This window comes from Teleopsis dalmanni, chromosome 1 (genome assembly GCF_002237135.1).
Source record: "Teleopsis dalmanni isolate 2A chromosome 1, ASM223713v2, whole genome shotgun sequence".
In the NCBI taxonomy this organism is placed as follows: Eukaryota; Metazoa; Arthropoda; class Insecta; order Diptera; family Diopsidae; genus Teleopsis; species Teleopsis dalmanni.
In genome coordinates, this window is record NC_051846.1 from 6,172,973 (window position 1) to 6,191,312 (window position 18,340).

The 18,340-nt window shown below is 27.5% G+C and overlaps 1 protein-coding gene across 2 annotated transcripts in view; it reads left to right on the forward strand.

The window, feature by feature from the left end:
- The first annotated feature begins 1,868 nt into the window (after positions 1-1,868).
- LOC119665900 (sensory neuron membrane protein 2) overlaps positions 1,869-18,340 on the forward strand; it is a 46,342-nt gene continuing 29,870 nt past the window's right edge. Inside the window, exons 1-4 of one of the 2 annotated variants that reach the window (XM_038075156.1) lie at positions 1,869-2,253; positions 15,606-15,763; positions 15,817-15,964; positions 16,048-16,185. In XM_038075156.1, the coding sequence (XP_037931084.1) occupies positions 2,125-2,253; positions 15,606-15,763; positions 15,817-15,964; positions 16,048-16,185 (573 nt within the window). In that variant the 5' untranslated portion in view covers positions 1,869-2,124. The remainder of the gene's footprint in view (positions 2,254-15,605; positions 15,764-15,816; positions 15,965-16,047; positions 16,186-18,340) is intronic. The other variant, XM_038075157.1, reaches the window with a different exon arrangement.

Consider the following 18,340-nt stretch of genomic DNA (forward strand, 5'->3'; position numbering starts at 1 on the left):
TTCTTAAAAAAAAGTTTAACATATAATAATCTTTTATAAGAAATATATATACAGACTATATTGAACCCAACTTTGTATCCGTTACGATCTTTTAAAGCAATAAAAGTATATTCAAGACCATAATGCTTGATTGCCATTATCTTTTTAACCAATATAACATATAATAACATATAATAATCTATTATAAAGAAGTTGAGAACACGTTTTCAAGACCATAATACTTTATTGCCATTTACTGTGCTTTATATATATAAAGCTTTTATATTAACTTTATATAACTTATGGATATTACAACTACAACATTTAGGGTTCATATGAGCAAGAGCCCCTACATATCATCTGATCAGCTGCTGCTGTTTTCGGTATTATTGTGTCCGTAATTGTTGTTGTTATTATTATTAGAGTACCCGCTGAAGGTCTTTTGCACTTTTGAATACTTAAAAAGTAAAAACAAAACAAAAACAATTCAAAGAAACCATAAAAACGCAAAATAAAAAGCAAAAGGCTTTGGCAAGAAAACGATCCGCGAAGAGAGCGAACGACAATATCTTTAGGGCGACGATTTGTAAAAGTAGCGAAAAAGAAATATAAAACAACAACAAAAAGAAAAATAACAGCAACAGCAGCAACAAGCTTCGATGGTGGACAAGCGCTTCGTTTGAACTTTAGTGACTAGTTTTTATTGAAGCTTAACTCTAGTCGCACGTAATTTAAGACACGTTTACCGAAATCCAAAGCGAGTGAATTTCACAGAGCAATGTAGTGCAGTAGTAAATGAGATCGTTGAAAATATTACCTCATGTAATTCACACAAATAATTCATCAGATAGATAGATTCTGTGGCTGATATCGAATACATCCAACTAATTACCTAGAATTAATTGCAAACAATAATATTCGAATGTATCTATTTAAAGAGAAATGTACTAAAACCTTCGCGTGCTATTATATTATATAGCAGTAGGACGATTATATCTGCTAAGTTATTATTGATGGTCATAACGTATTTGTGTGCTACAAGCCCGTGTATATTCACTAGAAAGATATAATCAAAAAATATACATACATTGGAATTAAAATTATATAAAAAACTTGTATCAAAATGAATTAATTTATGTGATTAAAAAGGAAAATCCTGCCCTTGTGCATTTTCAGTGTTAAAATAATTAAGCAACGGAAAAGTTGTAGAAGCTTTGTTTATATAAGTCGGTCTAACACATGCAACTGCAACAGTGCAAACGGAAATCAATCCCAATATCCGGTAGTCATACTACCGGGAACACATAAACATTGAAACATTCAAATAAATTGCTTATAAATAATAAAAAAAGAAAACAAATATTTTTATAGTGCACAAAATAAATATTTTTTTACTATTTTTGCATTACAAATGTGTAATTTCGTTGTTAGTTTTGCCTCAACACTCGAAGTAGCGCAGATACAAATTTACTCTTTCCACACACAGTAAAATCTTCAGCGATTCGAAACAAGTTTTTAACTTTGCGGTCACTGGAGAGCTCGGACAGAATAGTTGCCAACAACGTCGGGTACGTCAATAGCAATCCAACGCCGTCAATTCAAGTGGGTTTCACAACAGAAAATACAAAAAAAAGTATGGATAAATTGTAAAACAAAAATTTTAAATTAAAAATAAACAAAATATAAAAGTAAAACCAAAACAACAAACAATAAATCATAAAATTTAAAATTTTGAATTAATTTAAAAATTAATTTTTATTCAAGAAATTAACAAAAAACTAACAGAGTTCGTTTAAAGCTCACAATTTTGAAAAGAAATTTTCAAAAGTAATTTTGCTCGTACTTGCGGAGTTACTTTAATTGCTTAGATAAAATGTTTCGCAGAAATTACACACAAAAAACACAAAAAACCAAAGCTTAAAAATTGCAAAAATCTTAATTACTCAAAAACATAATTCAAGTACACAATTTAAAAAAAAAGACTCGAAATAGTTTCGATGGAAATTTTACCGGGTTTTTATTTCTTGACTAGTCAAGTGCGAAATATTTACTATTTATTGTACTTTTATTCTTATACTCAACATATTCAAAAAATCTTATAAATTCAGCTTATTTATATAATAACAAAAAAACATATAAATAAATATGAAAACTCGATTTAATTTGGTCCATTGGACCACGATAGTAGGCTTACTTGGTATTGTAGTCTCAATACTAGGTGCCTATTGCGGTTGGATACTCTTTCCCACCATGGTACACAAAAAAGTTGAAGAGGTAAGTAGATCAATAAATTATATGTATATATACATAGATATACCTATATCATATTTACATTTTTAAAATATTGCTGCGCAATTGTTTAAGACCACCTTCAATGTTTTCTAATATATGTATACATTTTAAAGGAAAATATCAAAAAAAAAAGATTATGTTTTCATAAAATTTTTTAAAATTTGTTAATATAAAAATAATTAAGATAAAGAATAATAGGTATTTAAGTTAATTTTTTATAATTAATTAAAAAAATTAATTTGTTTAGTCAAATCTTTACCGGACTTCACATTATTTTGCTTTGAAATTGGAAATTATTCAAATGATCTTGGCAATATTTAAGATGAAGTCCAACATACATAATTCATACATGGACTTTTTAAAAATATATGGACTATATTATATGTATTGGCAATATTGGTCACATACGACTAAAATACTATCAAAATCATATATTATTTGGATGAATATAAAATTTTCATATCTTTTTTTAATAAATAATTCTTAATATATAAATGGTATAAAGCTGTGATAAAGCTTTGATTTTTATAAACATTGAGTTTAAAATTGTAACCTTTTCAACTTAAATATTAAATATATTAGTACTCTTGTTATTATTTACTAACATATTTGGATTTGAAGGAAATTCTTGAAAATTTGAATAGAACTTAGCGTTTAACGTTTCAGTATGTTTGTCTTATGGGTGCAAAAAAGAAAGAAAGAAAGTTATATTTTGAGCTGAGTCTAGTATTTTAATTTATAAAAATGTTCTTGGCAGGACCCGAGTTCGATTCCTTGTACTTACAGTCTCAAAAAATAATTATTTACGAATAATTAAATACAAGAATTATTTCCAAAATCACTGATGATGAGTATTTGGCAATACTCGAAACAGCTGTATGGTCAGCCAAAAATTCAATTAATTAAAATAATTTAAAAAATAAATTTTTGTTGTTGTAGGTCACTACTGTTTGAAAAAAACCTCTTTATAAAAATGTTCTAGTTATTCATGATATTCTTGATTCTTTATGACTCATGGTAGAGACGGTTAAAAACTAGTCTTTTATCTTTTCTTAAAAATACATTTGTCGATTAAAGAAATGAATTATTCGTATATAGAAGTCACTTAAAGTAATCAATACCGAGGGATTATGGCTTCAGACGGATAACTATGTTTTAAGTTGTTTAAATGTTACACAATTTTGACAGTACGTCAGGGAAAAATTATCATTATAGATGCATATAATTGGTTACAAGACGATTTTAATACTCTCTATATAAGTATTTACTATTTATAGTAAACTATTTCAATATACTATTTAAGTACACTATTTAAGTATAGTATTTAGTCAATAAAACTATTCCTGGCTTAGATGGCTTTAAATCAAATACTTGTTTATGAAATATCTTGTTTACTTTAGAATGTACTTTTACAATATTCCATGAATAAAATTATTCCACAAAATCCTATCATTGTTATCGTCATTCTATCATGGTTATATGCTATTTTTTTGTTTTTGATGCTAAGTAATTTATTTCTTCACATTTTTAGTGCTGTTAGGTAACGAATTGACCATTGTTTTATAATACATACATTACTTTTTTATTTCATATTTATGTATATTGCTTTAGCTTTCATTGAGTATTCATAATATGATCAATTTAGCTACTGAAATCGTTCCTAAAGAAGAATAGTACTAGATTTTTAATGAGAAATGCACCAATATGTTATTCATATATTTTGCTTGGACTTTAACTAAATATATAATATATTTACGTATACAAATTTATGTTTTTAACGTAAACAGGGTCTGATACATACAGAATACTTATTTAAAACTATGATCCAATTAATTTTTTAATCCCTTTACAAAACTATTAAAATTCAAACGATAATAGCTTTAATAAATAACGAAGACAATTTAAGATATTTATAATATTTTTCAATTAAAAAAGTTTTAATTATACAAAGTGTTTTAAAATTATAAAACACCATTTATATTAAAAATATTACAGTATGTTACATAGATTACATATTCATAAGATATTTATAATTTTCAATTAAAAAAAGTTTTAATTAAACAAAGTGTATACTTAAAACACCATTTATATTAAAAATATTACAGTATGTTACATAGATTACATAGAAAGCGACTCATACATTTAACTTCAAAGTTCAAATGTGTTCTGAGCACTTCAAAAAAACAATAAGAATCTGTAAATATTACTGAATAATAACTAATAGGAAATTGTACAGTTTTTATAAATATAAGTGTTTATAAAAACAGAATGTACGTCAATAAATGTCTTTATAACTATATATATTCTTCCAGTACTGAGAATTTTGTAATGGAAGAGTGATTTTAAATTGTTAGATCAACAAAAAATTAACAACATTTTCTGTAAAAAGTACAAATATATTAGTCAGGTTACATAGTACAGATTTTTTATTCATATATAAATAATTGTTAATATCAAATAAAGGTGACTTTGAATCTGTAATCCACTACAAGCACCATAATAACAAGTGACGAATACTGTTCTTCATGATTGTTGGTAGCTTAATTAATTCTTAGAAACTCAAGTACTAAATCGTTTTTGCTATGATAGAGATCGAACATAGACCACTGATGCACATATATAAACACGATGGGCTAAATAGACTGATTGCGAACAGCATTGTTTATATCATAACATAAACATGATAGAAAATTTCACAGAATTTGGATAGAAACTTTTCTAGTCCAAATTTCTTTTGTGCATTCGTTATAATTATTATCGATTTGCTCGGGAATAATGTTCCTGAGCACCTCAAATCCAGAATTTTGGATTAGTTTAAGTGTTGTTTGTTAACATTGAAATATATTTTTAGACCATATCTTTCACTTTTATAGTCTAATTTATCGACTAAACTTTGCAGATTATGTTTTAATTATGTTTTAGGATAAGTATCTTATAGATTGCAAATCTTATATTTGTTATAGAAAACCATTCTTGGAATGCACGAAGTTCATTATTTTCTGAGTTTCTGAGTAGATTGAAAAAAAATTAAAAAGATTCAATTTTTGAGAACTATGTTAATAGTTCCATATTTTAATATTAATGTGTCAAAGATTAGGTATGCTTCATTAATGTTCTAAGGATTTGCTTCACAATAATCCAAGTGTTATGAGGTTATAAATGAACATTTATCAATTATCAAACTTTCAATTTATGGCCCAATGTTCTCCAGGGAACGTACTGGATCGATTGATTGAACCTTTCAATGAACATAATTAAAATTTGATATACATTTATATATATGTTTTTTGTTTATACATACAAAAATTTTTAATACAAAGATATAACTATTTAACTCAGTATTATAGGTTTTCATCTTAATAAAGCTTATAAGTATTTTGTAATGAATTTATTATAAAGTTTTTCTAATATTTCTAATATATTGGATTTACTATATAACTTCAAAATCCAAAAATATCAATTAAACTATATCCAATGGAAATAATAACATTTCTCTATCATTATGGTCTTTTTAAGTCAGTAAAATGAATTATACTATATGTCTTTCAGTTTTTATTCAAATTTTTAACAAAAACTTCAAAAAACTAATGTAAAGTACAGAACTGCTTGATTATTCACACTATTGGATGTTACTTTGCTAGAGCTCCAATATTCGTGTCACGAGTCACGAGTTAAGAAAACTTATATTGCTGTGTAACTATGTAAGTTATCTTCTGGAACTTTTATCTTTTTAAAGATATGAACTCACACTATTCCATTTTGGGTTGCCAGAAGCTGCATTTGTCAACAATCTTAGAGGATGACAATACCTCTTATACTACTTAACTAACTACGTTATCTGAATCTGCAAACTAACTTTATATTTAGTTTTTCAATTTCAATTTCTAAACTTATTTAAATAATTCAAAACAATTTTTTACAATTTTTAAATAAATAACGAATATGCTTAAATTAACAAAAGGCAACTCTAAAGCTTGAATCTATTTATCAAAATAACTTGAGATGAATGTGAAAATCTTAATTGTGGGTAGAAGAATAGGCATATTAGAACCAATCAGACGCATTGATAAATGCAAGAATCTGGTATTTAATGTTGGAAATGTCCGTGAGTGTATCAAGAAATGACACTCTTAAAGCGCCATGCTCTGGTTAAACATAGACAAAAGCACAACAGGTGCTCCAGTGTCTCCTCTTCAAACGCCGATAGAGATGTACTTCAACCCCGTTATAGCCCCGTGTCCCGTTAAGACAGATGCATGTACGAGTATTAACCTAGATACTCTCGATTTACTTTTATGTACCAAATCGGAGATTCTAGATTTAAAGCAGAATTGTAGATTGAATTTGAAGACATAATAAGAACCTAATTCCTATTTGCCTTTCACAAAAACTGATCGTAAATCAACTTATGTCTGTTTCTGGCTGAAGTAGATATTGAAACGGGATATTCCACATTGTATTGGAAAGTTCAGGAATCCAAATTGAGTCATTTTAATTCACTAAGCTACTGCCTAGTGAATACATAGTTTCCATTCGTGAACTATTAATTTAAGTAGCTTAAATAGCTGCCTAACTATCAATAAGAATATAGACTTTCCCTTTAATGGAAATCCATTCTTACTGTAAGAGAATAGACTCTCAAGATGTCAAAATTTTTTGCCTAAAATATTGAAGTAGCATCTAAAAAGTGGTAAGATATACTAATCCTTAAATCCGCAGAATAGTTTTTGGGTTCTATGCCTTTATCCAATTTAGACCCGCCAGTGAATTAATCAATTTGAATTCTTCATTCAATTAATGTGCTCACCGCTATATGACTACCGCCATTTACTGTTATTATAAAGTCATAAAGGTAAATAAATAGATTTTCGTATTAATTTTCTAAAATAACATGAGATTTATTATTGTTTTTTATACGCTCACGTTATTCCAGTCATTCGTACCTTATGAAAAAATTTTATGAACCATTTAATATCCAATTTAATTGAATAATTTTCAAGGTTAGTAAACATTAAAGAAAACAATGCAAACATCATTTGTCAAATGCAGCGACAAAACAAGATACAAAAACATGAAAAAAAATCATTGACACTGGCCCAAAAATCTACGTTACTTGAATAACAGAGCAGCTAGGCAGCTAGGCAGCCAGGCAGCCACGCAAATACTCCAGCAACGCCAGTAGTCGTACTTAAGTGACCATAAATACTATTTTCGGCTAAAAATACAATCGAAAGTGCTCGTCTCGGCATAGACACACAACAATGTTGCGAAACATTGTCAAGCAGTGTTGCTATGCTTTGCTTAGTTCGCGGCAACATTAGCGGCTGTTGATGTTGACTTGCTAGCATTTATACTCGCATCGCGGCGTGCGCCGAACGTGAGTAAAATTAATTAAAATAAATTAAATTAATAAATATGAGAAGAATGACTAACGCGTGTGTCTCTGTGAACGCTCCTAAACTGAATAAGATGTAGTGCAATGTGCATTTAAGATTGTTGATCATTGTTTGATGTTTGCTGATTGATATATCAAAGAAATATCTAATGCATCTTTGTTGAGTGCACACCTTCTTCTATAGAGAACCGCAATAAAATATAAATTCATCTCTGTGGAAATGACGACACTAATTCGAATTATTTAGTTTACTTTGCATATTTAAATCACATTAAGTTTTTTTGGTTGAATTTTCTTTGCTTGTGCAAAAGTCAAATGAAATCGTGTAATTACATTTGTAATTTGTTGGCTTTTAACGGTTTTTTTCTGGCTTTGTTGATTGTGAAGAAATGTTGTAGCCCGAAATGTGTTGCTGACAGAGAGAGACCAGTTAAATTAAATGAAATTAAGTACATTTAACCTATGCAACATGAAATTGTGGCATAATTATCACAATTATCTGCGAAACATAGCATGGCGATGGTTTCCATTAGAAAATTTTATAATATATTATATCTACAAGTACCGCAGCCGTACTCGTGTACACCCATTCAAATTACTTGTAAAAATTTGAACGTGACGACCGGTGACTTCGGTGACTTCGATGACTCCGACAACTTGTCTTTGAAATTTCTTTAGTTTTTGGCTTCAAATATTGCACAATTTGCAAACGGTTTATGCATATTTAATGATTTTACGTGAATGTAAATTTATCATTGTTTCTTTGTTTTTGTTTATTTATTCAAACAAAAAAAAAACAGATATTTTTTAAATTTTGAATTAGATAAACCAAGTTCAATTAAGAATTTCAAGTACAAAACCGCAATTTATATTCAAAAATGGTAAATTGTGTCAATTGAGTATTTACAAATTTTTGCACGTGCCTTGAAATTTATTGTTTTGTTCTTCAAGGGTTCCAATATCATTGAAAAATTATTTTCTATATAACTACGAGTTCATACATACATACGAGTTCATTAAAGATATAAATTTGTATTAAAATTTTTATGTTCTATGCAGATTTATAGCCAGAAATTTAATTCGGGGGGGATTTTCAGATCATCTCCTTTAACAGGTATATATATATATATAATAATTGGACCGACTTACTATGTGCTAAGTTTTAAGACTAAAATTTTATTTTAAATAATGGTATAATGGTATACTGCAACCCTAAATATAGTGCTATACCTGAGCAAAACCTCTTAAGTAAAACTCTACAAATCATTCTGTTGATTAATTGTATCTCATTCGATACAATTAAGATACTAGACTTGGCAATCAAAGAACACGAACAAAAAAGTTAAAAATAAGTTTCACTCTATATCTCACAGAATCTGCATCTATCCTTTAGGCCTATCATTGAAAGGTGATAGTTAACAAAAAATATCCTTAATTAATTTAGAGCAAAGGTAAAAATTTATTTAATTTATTGAAATTCGAGTATTGCCAAGTACTCATCGTCATTAAAAAAAAGCGAAACTTTTTAGGCAACACTAATAAAAACTTTATCCTTATTTAAAAAACTTACCTATACATAATATAAATACAAATCCATTTAGACAGAAAAATCTGTAATTTCAGTTGTTGACTTACAGGAGATATGTGCACTACTTTATGCTCTTAGAATACGCTTTCATCAATCTAAATAGTTTATTTAGTATTATTTCTTTTTAAGTTCTAATTCCTTATAATTAGTGCTAAGTATTAGATTCTTAGTATTTAGTACTAACTACTAATTCTAAGATTATTTTCTTATGAAGGAAATTAGTAAACTCTTCTTCTAAAGCTCGTCAGCTGTTCATTACCATCGAGCTTCATAAGGACAGGTATTCGGTAGAGGGTGATTATATATAGTGTAGCCAATTTTGATCTGAGATTTATGACTAACTTGGATTTGGTGGTTCAGGATTGGAGCACCTATCGGATTTTACAGTCATGCTGGTGCTTTTGAATCTACTTTATTGACGTACTATGGCACAAATTTCTGTAGGAAAAATTTCCACTAAAACTGCTATGTTAAATCTGTATGACTGGACACTAACAATACTCTGTTCGCTTTCAAATTTTAAGAAAGGCGTTTCAGGATGAAACAGAATTGTATAGTTTCATGTGGAATAACTTCATCATCAGCACTCCTTTGTTTGTTTTCAAGTTTTAAAATATAATCAACTATAGCTTTCTTTCATAGGGCTTAATGTCCATTATAAGTGAATTTCGTAAGTATCTATTGGCTTGATTATCCGTTTAAAACATTTCCACTACAAGTGTTGCGAATTAAATCATGTCATATTTGCACCATGGATTCGATTGGGAGCACATAAAGTTATTGGTAATATATTTTACCAAAGTAGTTGAAGTACTTTGTATATTGGACACTTACTATTGATAAATATTTCTTCTTAAGTTTTAATTCACGAATTTAAAACATTTCAAACGTTAAAATTCCATTACAATAATAAAGCATTTACTAGAATTACTCATTCCAATAACCCTGATTATTAACCTAATTTAAAAAGTATATTTAACCATCTAACTTGTACTTAAATTTAGACGTTTATTGAAAATCAATAGTTTAAAATAACATATTACTGATTAGGATCAATTTAACAATATCTATATATATAAACTATTTATGAACCAATGATCATGCAAGTACAACTAATACTAAATTAGATAGGATAAGACTTCATATACTTATTATTACTTAGTTTGCTACCTAATGATATTCTTAATTCACTCCTGTTAAGATATTTTCGTTTCAATAACAATGATCTTTTAATTAGTCCCAAGTAAGAATTCCTTCGCCAAATTTGTTGAATCTCGAATAGACATGTATATATATTTAAACATTTTAAATATAAACTATTTAGAAATATTCTGAAATATATATGATACGTAAAAAAAAACACACACAATCCGCGCGAAAATATCCTATATTACTTTAATCTTGCGAGAAATGCGATCTTCAAACGCATATATATAATTGCTAATTATTAGCAGCGGGGAGGTATATCAACTATTCTGCACTACACCACAACAGACAGACGTAGCTTCTGCTCAAAAAGTACTCAGATTTTGTAAATAAAACACACAAATTTAAATTTTATTCCAAATTTATTTTATCTCTTTCAAATAATGCTCCTTCTGAAGCGATACACATACATATCTTCCACATACTTTTCGTAGGCCCGTGAAGGTATGGCTTTTAGTTCCTTCAGCGAATTCTCTTTTACCGATTCAAGCGACTCAAAACGCTTACCGCGAAAGGGCAATATGAGTTTCGGGAACAGGAAAAAGTCGCACGGATCCAGATCTGGTGAATATGGTGCCAGAGCGATGACAGTGGTGCCGTGTTTGGTCAAAAAATCACGTACAATAAGAATTTTCTATAGTAAAAATCGCTAAATGCACTTAAGGTAGTTTCACATTAACAGCTGTTGTAAACAAACTAAATGACTGATGGCGCTCAAATTTGTACCATATGTCAAGAAAGGGTGTACCAACATAACAAAAATTTTTGAAAAAGGTCTATTACTTAAGGAGTAGTTAACAAACAACAAAATCCGGATACTTTTTAAGCAGATGGTACTATACATCTTATTTATACTTACGAAAACCTGGTTTGATTCGCTTTCTTTGGGACCATTGCAGTGCTTATGGGATTTGAAAGCGATTTTTAGACGTCGTTGTTCATTGGTTCTTTGACTCTAATCAATTATTATTAAAGAACTCTTCTTTGTTTGGGCTATTAATTTCTATTCCTGACATTTGAATACTGTTTTTTTTTTAAATCACACAATATTATCATATAATATAATCTACATAATTTTTCTAAAAATATAAAATTGTATTAATATACAAATGTTTCTTGTAATATTTAGATCTTAAACAAATACTATCTAAATATTTACCATCAGAAATTTTTTTTTATTTTTTATCTCTAAATAAAATTGTTGTTCTAGTTTATATGAAAACTAATACGGCAAATTTTTTTCTTTATTATTTTCTTATATCAAAGAATTGTTCTTATTTATTTTTTGGTGATCTAGAAATAACATCTCTGCATTCCATAAAAAAATAGTCGATATAAGCTGACATGCACTAAAAAACTTTATTAGCCTTCAGCGAATATTTTTAGGACAAAAATGCAATAAATTTTTAAAACCAAAAATGAATACAAAGAAGCTAAGAATGCCTTCTCAATATGCATTATTAAAATTCCCGATGTGTTTGACTTTTATGTGAGTTCATTATATCTATTTGCTATAGCCATGAATTATGTATCTCAAACGTATAAATTTTCATTTGATATTGAAAATGTTGCACCAAATTATAGAAATTTAGCTCAAAGATATATATTATGCATTCTTGTTGCTTGTGGCGCACACAATACCGTCATAAATTATACAAAATACTTAAGTGAAGAACAGAATGTATCCTCCTCCCAAATACACAACTAATTTCAATTTTAATTTTAGTTTAATACTTTTTCTTCAATATGCTATAGTCCAGAAATAGTTTATTAACGAATGTACTCGTTAATGTGATAGGTTGGCAGCAGAAAACTCCACTCTTGACATGTACTTTTGAAGATATATTTAAAAAAACATATCTAGAAGTATTTTCTAGTTAAAGATTATTTTAATGGAAAGTTTTGAAATACGTATATTTTATTGTCAGTAAAAATTAAATGTAATTTATTCATTAATTAAATTATTAAGAATTTAATGCATTGTTGCAATGTTATTTACATTAATTGATAATTAGTTTAACACGTGCGTATTAAAATTAATTGTAATTGACCTTATTGGAATGTATTTGATTTCTTGATTAGAATTCATTGACACAAATTTATTTACATTAAAAATTGATTACATATTTGTCATTTTTGGCGCTCTTTGGATAATAATGAACAATAAAACATTAATTCATTAATATTTGTTATAAATTACCATCGATTAGCATTTGGACTTTTAAACGTCATTAACTGTTGTTTTCATCATGTTTATCAATAAATAAAATTATAAACACATTTTTTGAATATCTTATTAATTTTAAGTCCATGCTTAATGTATATATTAACATTTCAAAGACCTTAAGAAATACAATAAAAAAAAGATAATAATAATTTTTAAAATTAGTAAACAAAAAATGTCATAACTTCTTAGAAAATGTCATAACTAATGTTGTTATTGTAGTTTATTATCTATATGATTTGTCATTTTCAATTTAAAATAGCTGTTTAAGGTAATTATTTTAATATATATCACCTTGTTATGTCCACAATGAGAAATTTTTGTAAAAATATGGTAGCTATACATATAATACAACATATCACATTAGAAAATTATATGGTAATTAAAGGAAACTAGCTTTTAAGCCAAATCTATTACTCCTGTTCACTACTTAAAATACTTATTCAAAGATATTCGACTACTAATACATTCTTTTATTTTCACATCCTATTAATCATCGAAAATGTATTAAGCAAAAGTATATATGGAAACACACATAACAGAGGTTTTTAAAAACTTATTTAAATTTTATAAGAAACTATTTAATTAAAAAAATCTATTAAATCTAGAGTGAAATGGTCCGAAATAATTTATTGAGATCTGACCGCCAAATGCAATTTGAATTCTAAAGGTAATGCGAACCCCAAATGTAGTGTGATCCCTTCTTGTACACACTTCTAATATTTTTATAACACCCTATTAAGCTTCCTTGCATTAACTGACCAAACGTATCCGCTTGTTTTTATATGCATAAGAATAACTTAAACTTATTGCCACAGAAGAGAGATCATTACAAACAACCGGTCTCAAAACTATGATAAACTAAGTCGACATATCCAAATGAGTTAATATTTAAATCATTAAATTATACTAACACAACATTTTGAAAAAGTTGAACAATTTATTATCTGTTATCTAAATCCTATCTGTCCATATCGGTGCGGATGGAAACACTAAGGAAGATATAATTTATAAACACAAGACTGTTAAATCACCTTTCGAAATAATTGTGCCGTTATAGTAAAGTAACAACTACTTATACTTTACTTTAATCACCAAATTATGTGAAATAATATCAAATACCTATTACTTTACAATATACAAGCAGTGTTAAAACTCTATCTGTAATTAAGCTATTTAAGTGTAAAAGTCAAATCATTTATTTCCGTTGATTAACCTATTAATGCCTGGCCTTCTTAACACAGCGTCTTTGAACCTATTTTATAAGTTTTATTGACATTAGATAGCTGTACAACTAATCGGTTCCTGAAGTCTTATCAGTTTTATATTGACCAATAAGACAGTCTTTCTGTGTCGTCATAAAAATGTCTTGGATGCTTCAAGGTAATAAGAAAACTATTTACTTTTGCTAGAAAAATGTCTACTCTACGCCGACCTGAACTAATACACAAGAATCAGTATTACTTTTTAGGGGTGTTTCAGCAGTACTAACACTAAATATCGTTCCAATGCTTCAACAAGATAATGTCACATACAAAGGACTTAGATAAATATTTTATATTGCGTAAATATTTAGAAACAAAAAAGTCCATATCTTCGTAAGCTTAAAAGATTTTCTACCTTTATCTTGAGCGAAGAGCTCAGTGAAAAATATAAAACCGGTCACTGTTAAGTTTGGACCAAGTAATTAGACAAAAACACATTTTGAGACATTATGTACACATTAACCCTTTATCCAGAAAACTTACTTCTATAAGTAAACAAGTGCGCCTAAAAAGATGAAACTGCCCATTATAAATCGAATTATTTTTTCCACTCTATCGATTTTGCTTACACTTTCTTCGCTTCTTTTCTAAACAACCTATATTTATTGAATATATATATATCTCTATATTATTCCTAACCAATTTCTGAATAAGTACAGATGTGTAAAATGAGAATTACTTATTGCAGTTAACTAAATAGTCTAAAGGTTACTAAATTTTAAAATATATAAGTAAGCAACTTTAGAGAGTTATTGTTATTTCCATGGATATCTCAAGGTCTCATCCCTCATCTCATTTTACATATCTTCTGGATGCGTACCATCACAAACTTGTTTCACAGAAAAAAAAACCAAATCATGCTGGCGAAGAGAATGGATGTCGATCGGGTCTATGCTGAAAAAATGGATAACAATGTTCCTAAATAAGCGCTACGGTGAAATTTTCTTAAACAAGTAGGTTATAGCGCTAAAAAATCGTGCCCATGTAAGATTTAATAGAAACCGTATTGAGATAACTTGATATAACCTAAAATGAACTTCCAGTCATAATTTAAAATTGTTTTCATTGATGAAAAGGTGTTATTGATGGCCTGTGCTTCAAAAAAGAGTTATAGAAATAGATTATTAAAAATACATACATATACGGGAGCAATTTAACACCTACCTACAATAGTATATGTTATTTATATACTAGAATTCATATAATATTCTACCTTAAGAGTTCTATAGATGTAATCGCTTAAAATGTATGCTCTGTACTCCTTAAAGAAATTCTTGTTAGAGAATTACTGTGATATGTAATATTAATAACAATAACAACAATGCGTCGTACTCGATTTTGAGCAACCTCTCTTACTGGGCATAGGCAATGCATAAGTCGTTTCAACCTTTCTCATAGCAGTGTCAAATTATTCGTCTAGTCACAGTAATTTTTTAATCTGCTCGGAGACTGTAAGATGGTATTTACTTTATTTTTAGTTGATCTTTTAATATTCTTATTATTATTGATACATGTAATATTGAACACTGAATTCATTTTGTGGTTAATACACTGCTATTATATAAAATTTTCTATAATCTGAATTTAGTTTTAAAGTATATGTAGTTAATCTTCAAAATAGATAAATTAAATCAAAGAATTTGTTTTTAATTACAGAACGTTGTCATTGCCGATGGTTCGGAGCAATATAAACGTTTCGTGAAACTCCCACAACCACTTACATTTAAAGTTTATATATTTAACGTGACAAACGCACATAAAATACAACAAGGTGCCATACCAATTGTAGAAGAGATTGGACCTTATGTCTACAAGTAAGTATCTTTAATAAATCACAACAACAGAAACTAATATTTATTAATTTTAGACAATATCGTCGAAAGAAAGTCAAACACTTCTCCCGTGATGGTTCGAAAATCACTTATGTACAAGACCAGCTATATTTATTTGATGAGGAAGCCTCTGCGCCATATACCGAATCAGATCAGATTGTGGCACTTAATATGCATATGAATGTGAGTTTCAAGAACTGTGGAAGTAGTCACAGACATATATCATTACTCACAATGTGTTCACCTACAAATACTTAAAATTTCAGGCATTTTTACAAGTTTTCGAAAGAGAAATTACTGATATCTTTCAGGGTTTCGCAAATAGAATTAATCACAGGCTGAATCGTACGCCAGGCGTACGCATATTGAAGCGCCTTATGGAACGTATACGTGGGAAACGTAAAGTAATTTTATCAAATAAAAATACTTTTTTGCATTCACATATATATTAATACAAAAACAAACTAACCCAAATCAGCAAAATATGAGATAAAATATTAATAAACCAAAAACTAGATTTAAACTAATTAAAATGCGGTTCAGCGTAGCAATCAAAGCGGTGACGACTTACACCATAACAACTACAAATAATTATTTCTGGTATCGAAATTATTAATAATAAATATTGACTTTTGTAAATTTATTAATATATCTTAACACGCATTCAGTCGGGCTTATGCATGAATTAGTGTGTAGTACTTTGGGTGAAAGATAATTCCAAACTAAAACTTAATTGCTTAATGTTATCTACATATTTACACATTTTGGAATCTATTGCTTAATTATTTATTGTATCTGCAGTTTCAATAAGATAGTAAAATTATTTGCAGATCTCTGTAAAGGCAGACCTTTTGCTTCACAGCACGACATTGCCAAATTTTGAATTAACCTATGAATATTGTACAAATTTAATAGTACAATTTACTTTTATTTATGTATATTGAACTGGTAGTGGGCATCATTTTTAACCTATTTATTTCTATTTATTAATTTTCAATTATTTTACACTTCACCGAGCTGAAGTACCAATTTTTTGTAAATAGAGCAGAGCCTAAATGAATACATACGTACGCGTATCTAATGTCTAATAATATCTGCTACATATTAAACAATCGAATAAATTTAATTTTGGTAATATAAAATTATAATTTTTGAATCAATGAATGTAAACTTTTGAATTTTATATTAAAATGTCAAGGTTAAAATTTTACATGAAATTAAAAATTAAATATTGAATGCAAAAAGTAATACGAAAATATTACAGATACAAAACAAACAAAAAAAATTAAACATCAACTAATAAAATAGTTTATAAAAAATTAATTTCATATCATCAGCAATATTTAAAAATTAAAAATAGTTTTATAATTTAAATTAATAATTAAATAAATTAAAAATTTCTATTTATAATGCTAAATAGAAGTATATTTTAAAATTTGGAAATTAAGAAGGAATATGGTTTTAGTAAATTAGATAAGATTATTATTTATAAAATTCAATTTTTTAAACTTGCTTTAAGGATATTATATATACATATTTTAAAATTTAATTAAAACACTTAAAACGCTTCTATTAAATATTTACTAAACTTTGAATTTTTTTTTAAACCTGATTTTTTTAATAAAGTTTTTTATATATTTTCTATCTGGCTATAGGTCACTTTTTATTAAAATTAAAATTAAACGTTATTTTAATATTTTTCAAAATGTTATATATTTCGACTCTCCTTTGGAGTCATCATCAGGATCATGATCTAATAATTGTAATTATCTTGTTAGATCATGACCCTGATGATGACTTTCAAGGAGAGTTCATATTAAGTGCGTTTAATTTTAATTTTTACAAAAAGTGACCTATAGCCAGATAGAAAATATATAAAAAAACATTAAATATTTACTTTAAATAGTTAATTTAACTTTTTTTTCTATTATTATTGACTTACTCCTTTCAAATGCCGCTTAAGCCTTTCAGCGGTTTTTCAAGCATTTACTAGCTTGATATAGTGTGCGCTGATTGGAATTTCCAATGTTTTATGCGCCGAAAATTACGTTTCACCACAATGATAGCTAGTTTAATCCGTAATTTTGCTTTGATTGATTTTCTTGATTGTCTTTGATTCCCAATTACTTTCATAAATTTTACAATCTGAAAAGAAGTTAATCCTTAAACTCGAAGCAGTTTTATATGTTAATGTGTAGATCTAAAAAAAATCAAAATTATTATTAGAGCTTAGGTATACGCCTAGCTAGCATGTTTAAAAATATTTGCATTTACTAATATAATATGATTCTTGATTTTTCACATTATGAATTTAGTTTACGGATTCACATTATAATTATTTAATCCTTATTTTTTTTATTTGGTTAATTAATTTTATTAATTTAATTTTAGTTTTTTAAATAAAAAATATACAAAATATTTTATAAAACGCATAGAATATAAAATATTAAGACTAAATTATATAAAAGGATGCATATTCTCAGACAAGACTATACAAAACCAATATAATACTCCATAACCAATAAATCTGATTTACTTAAATATAGTTTATCACCATTA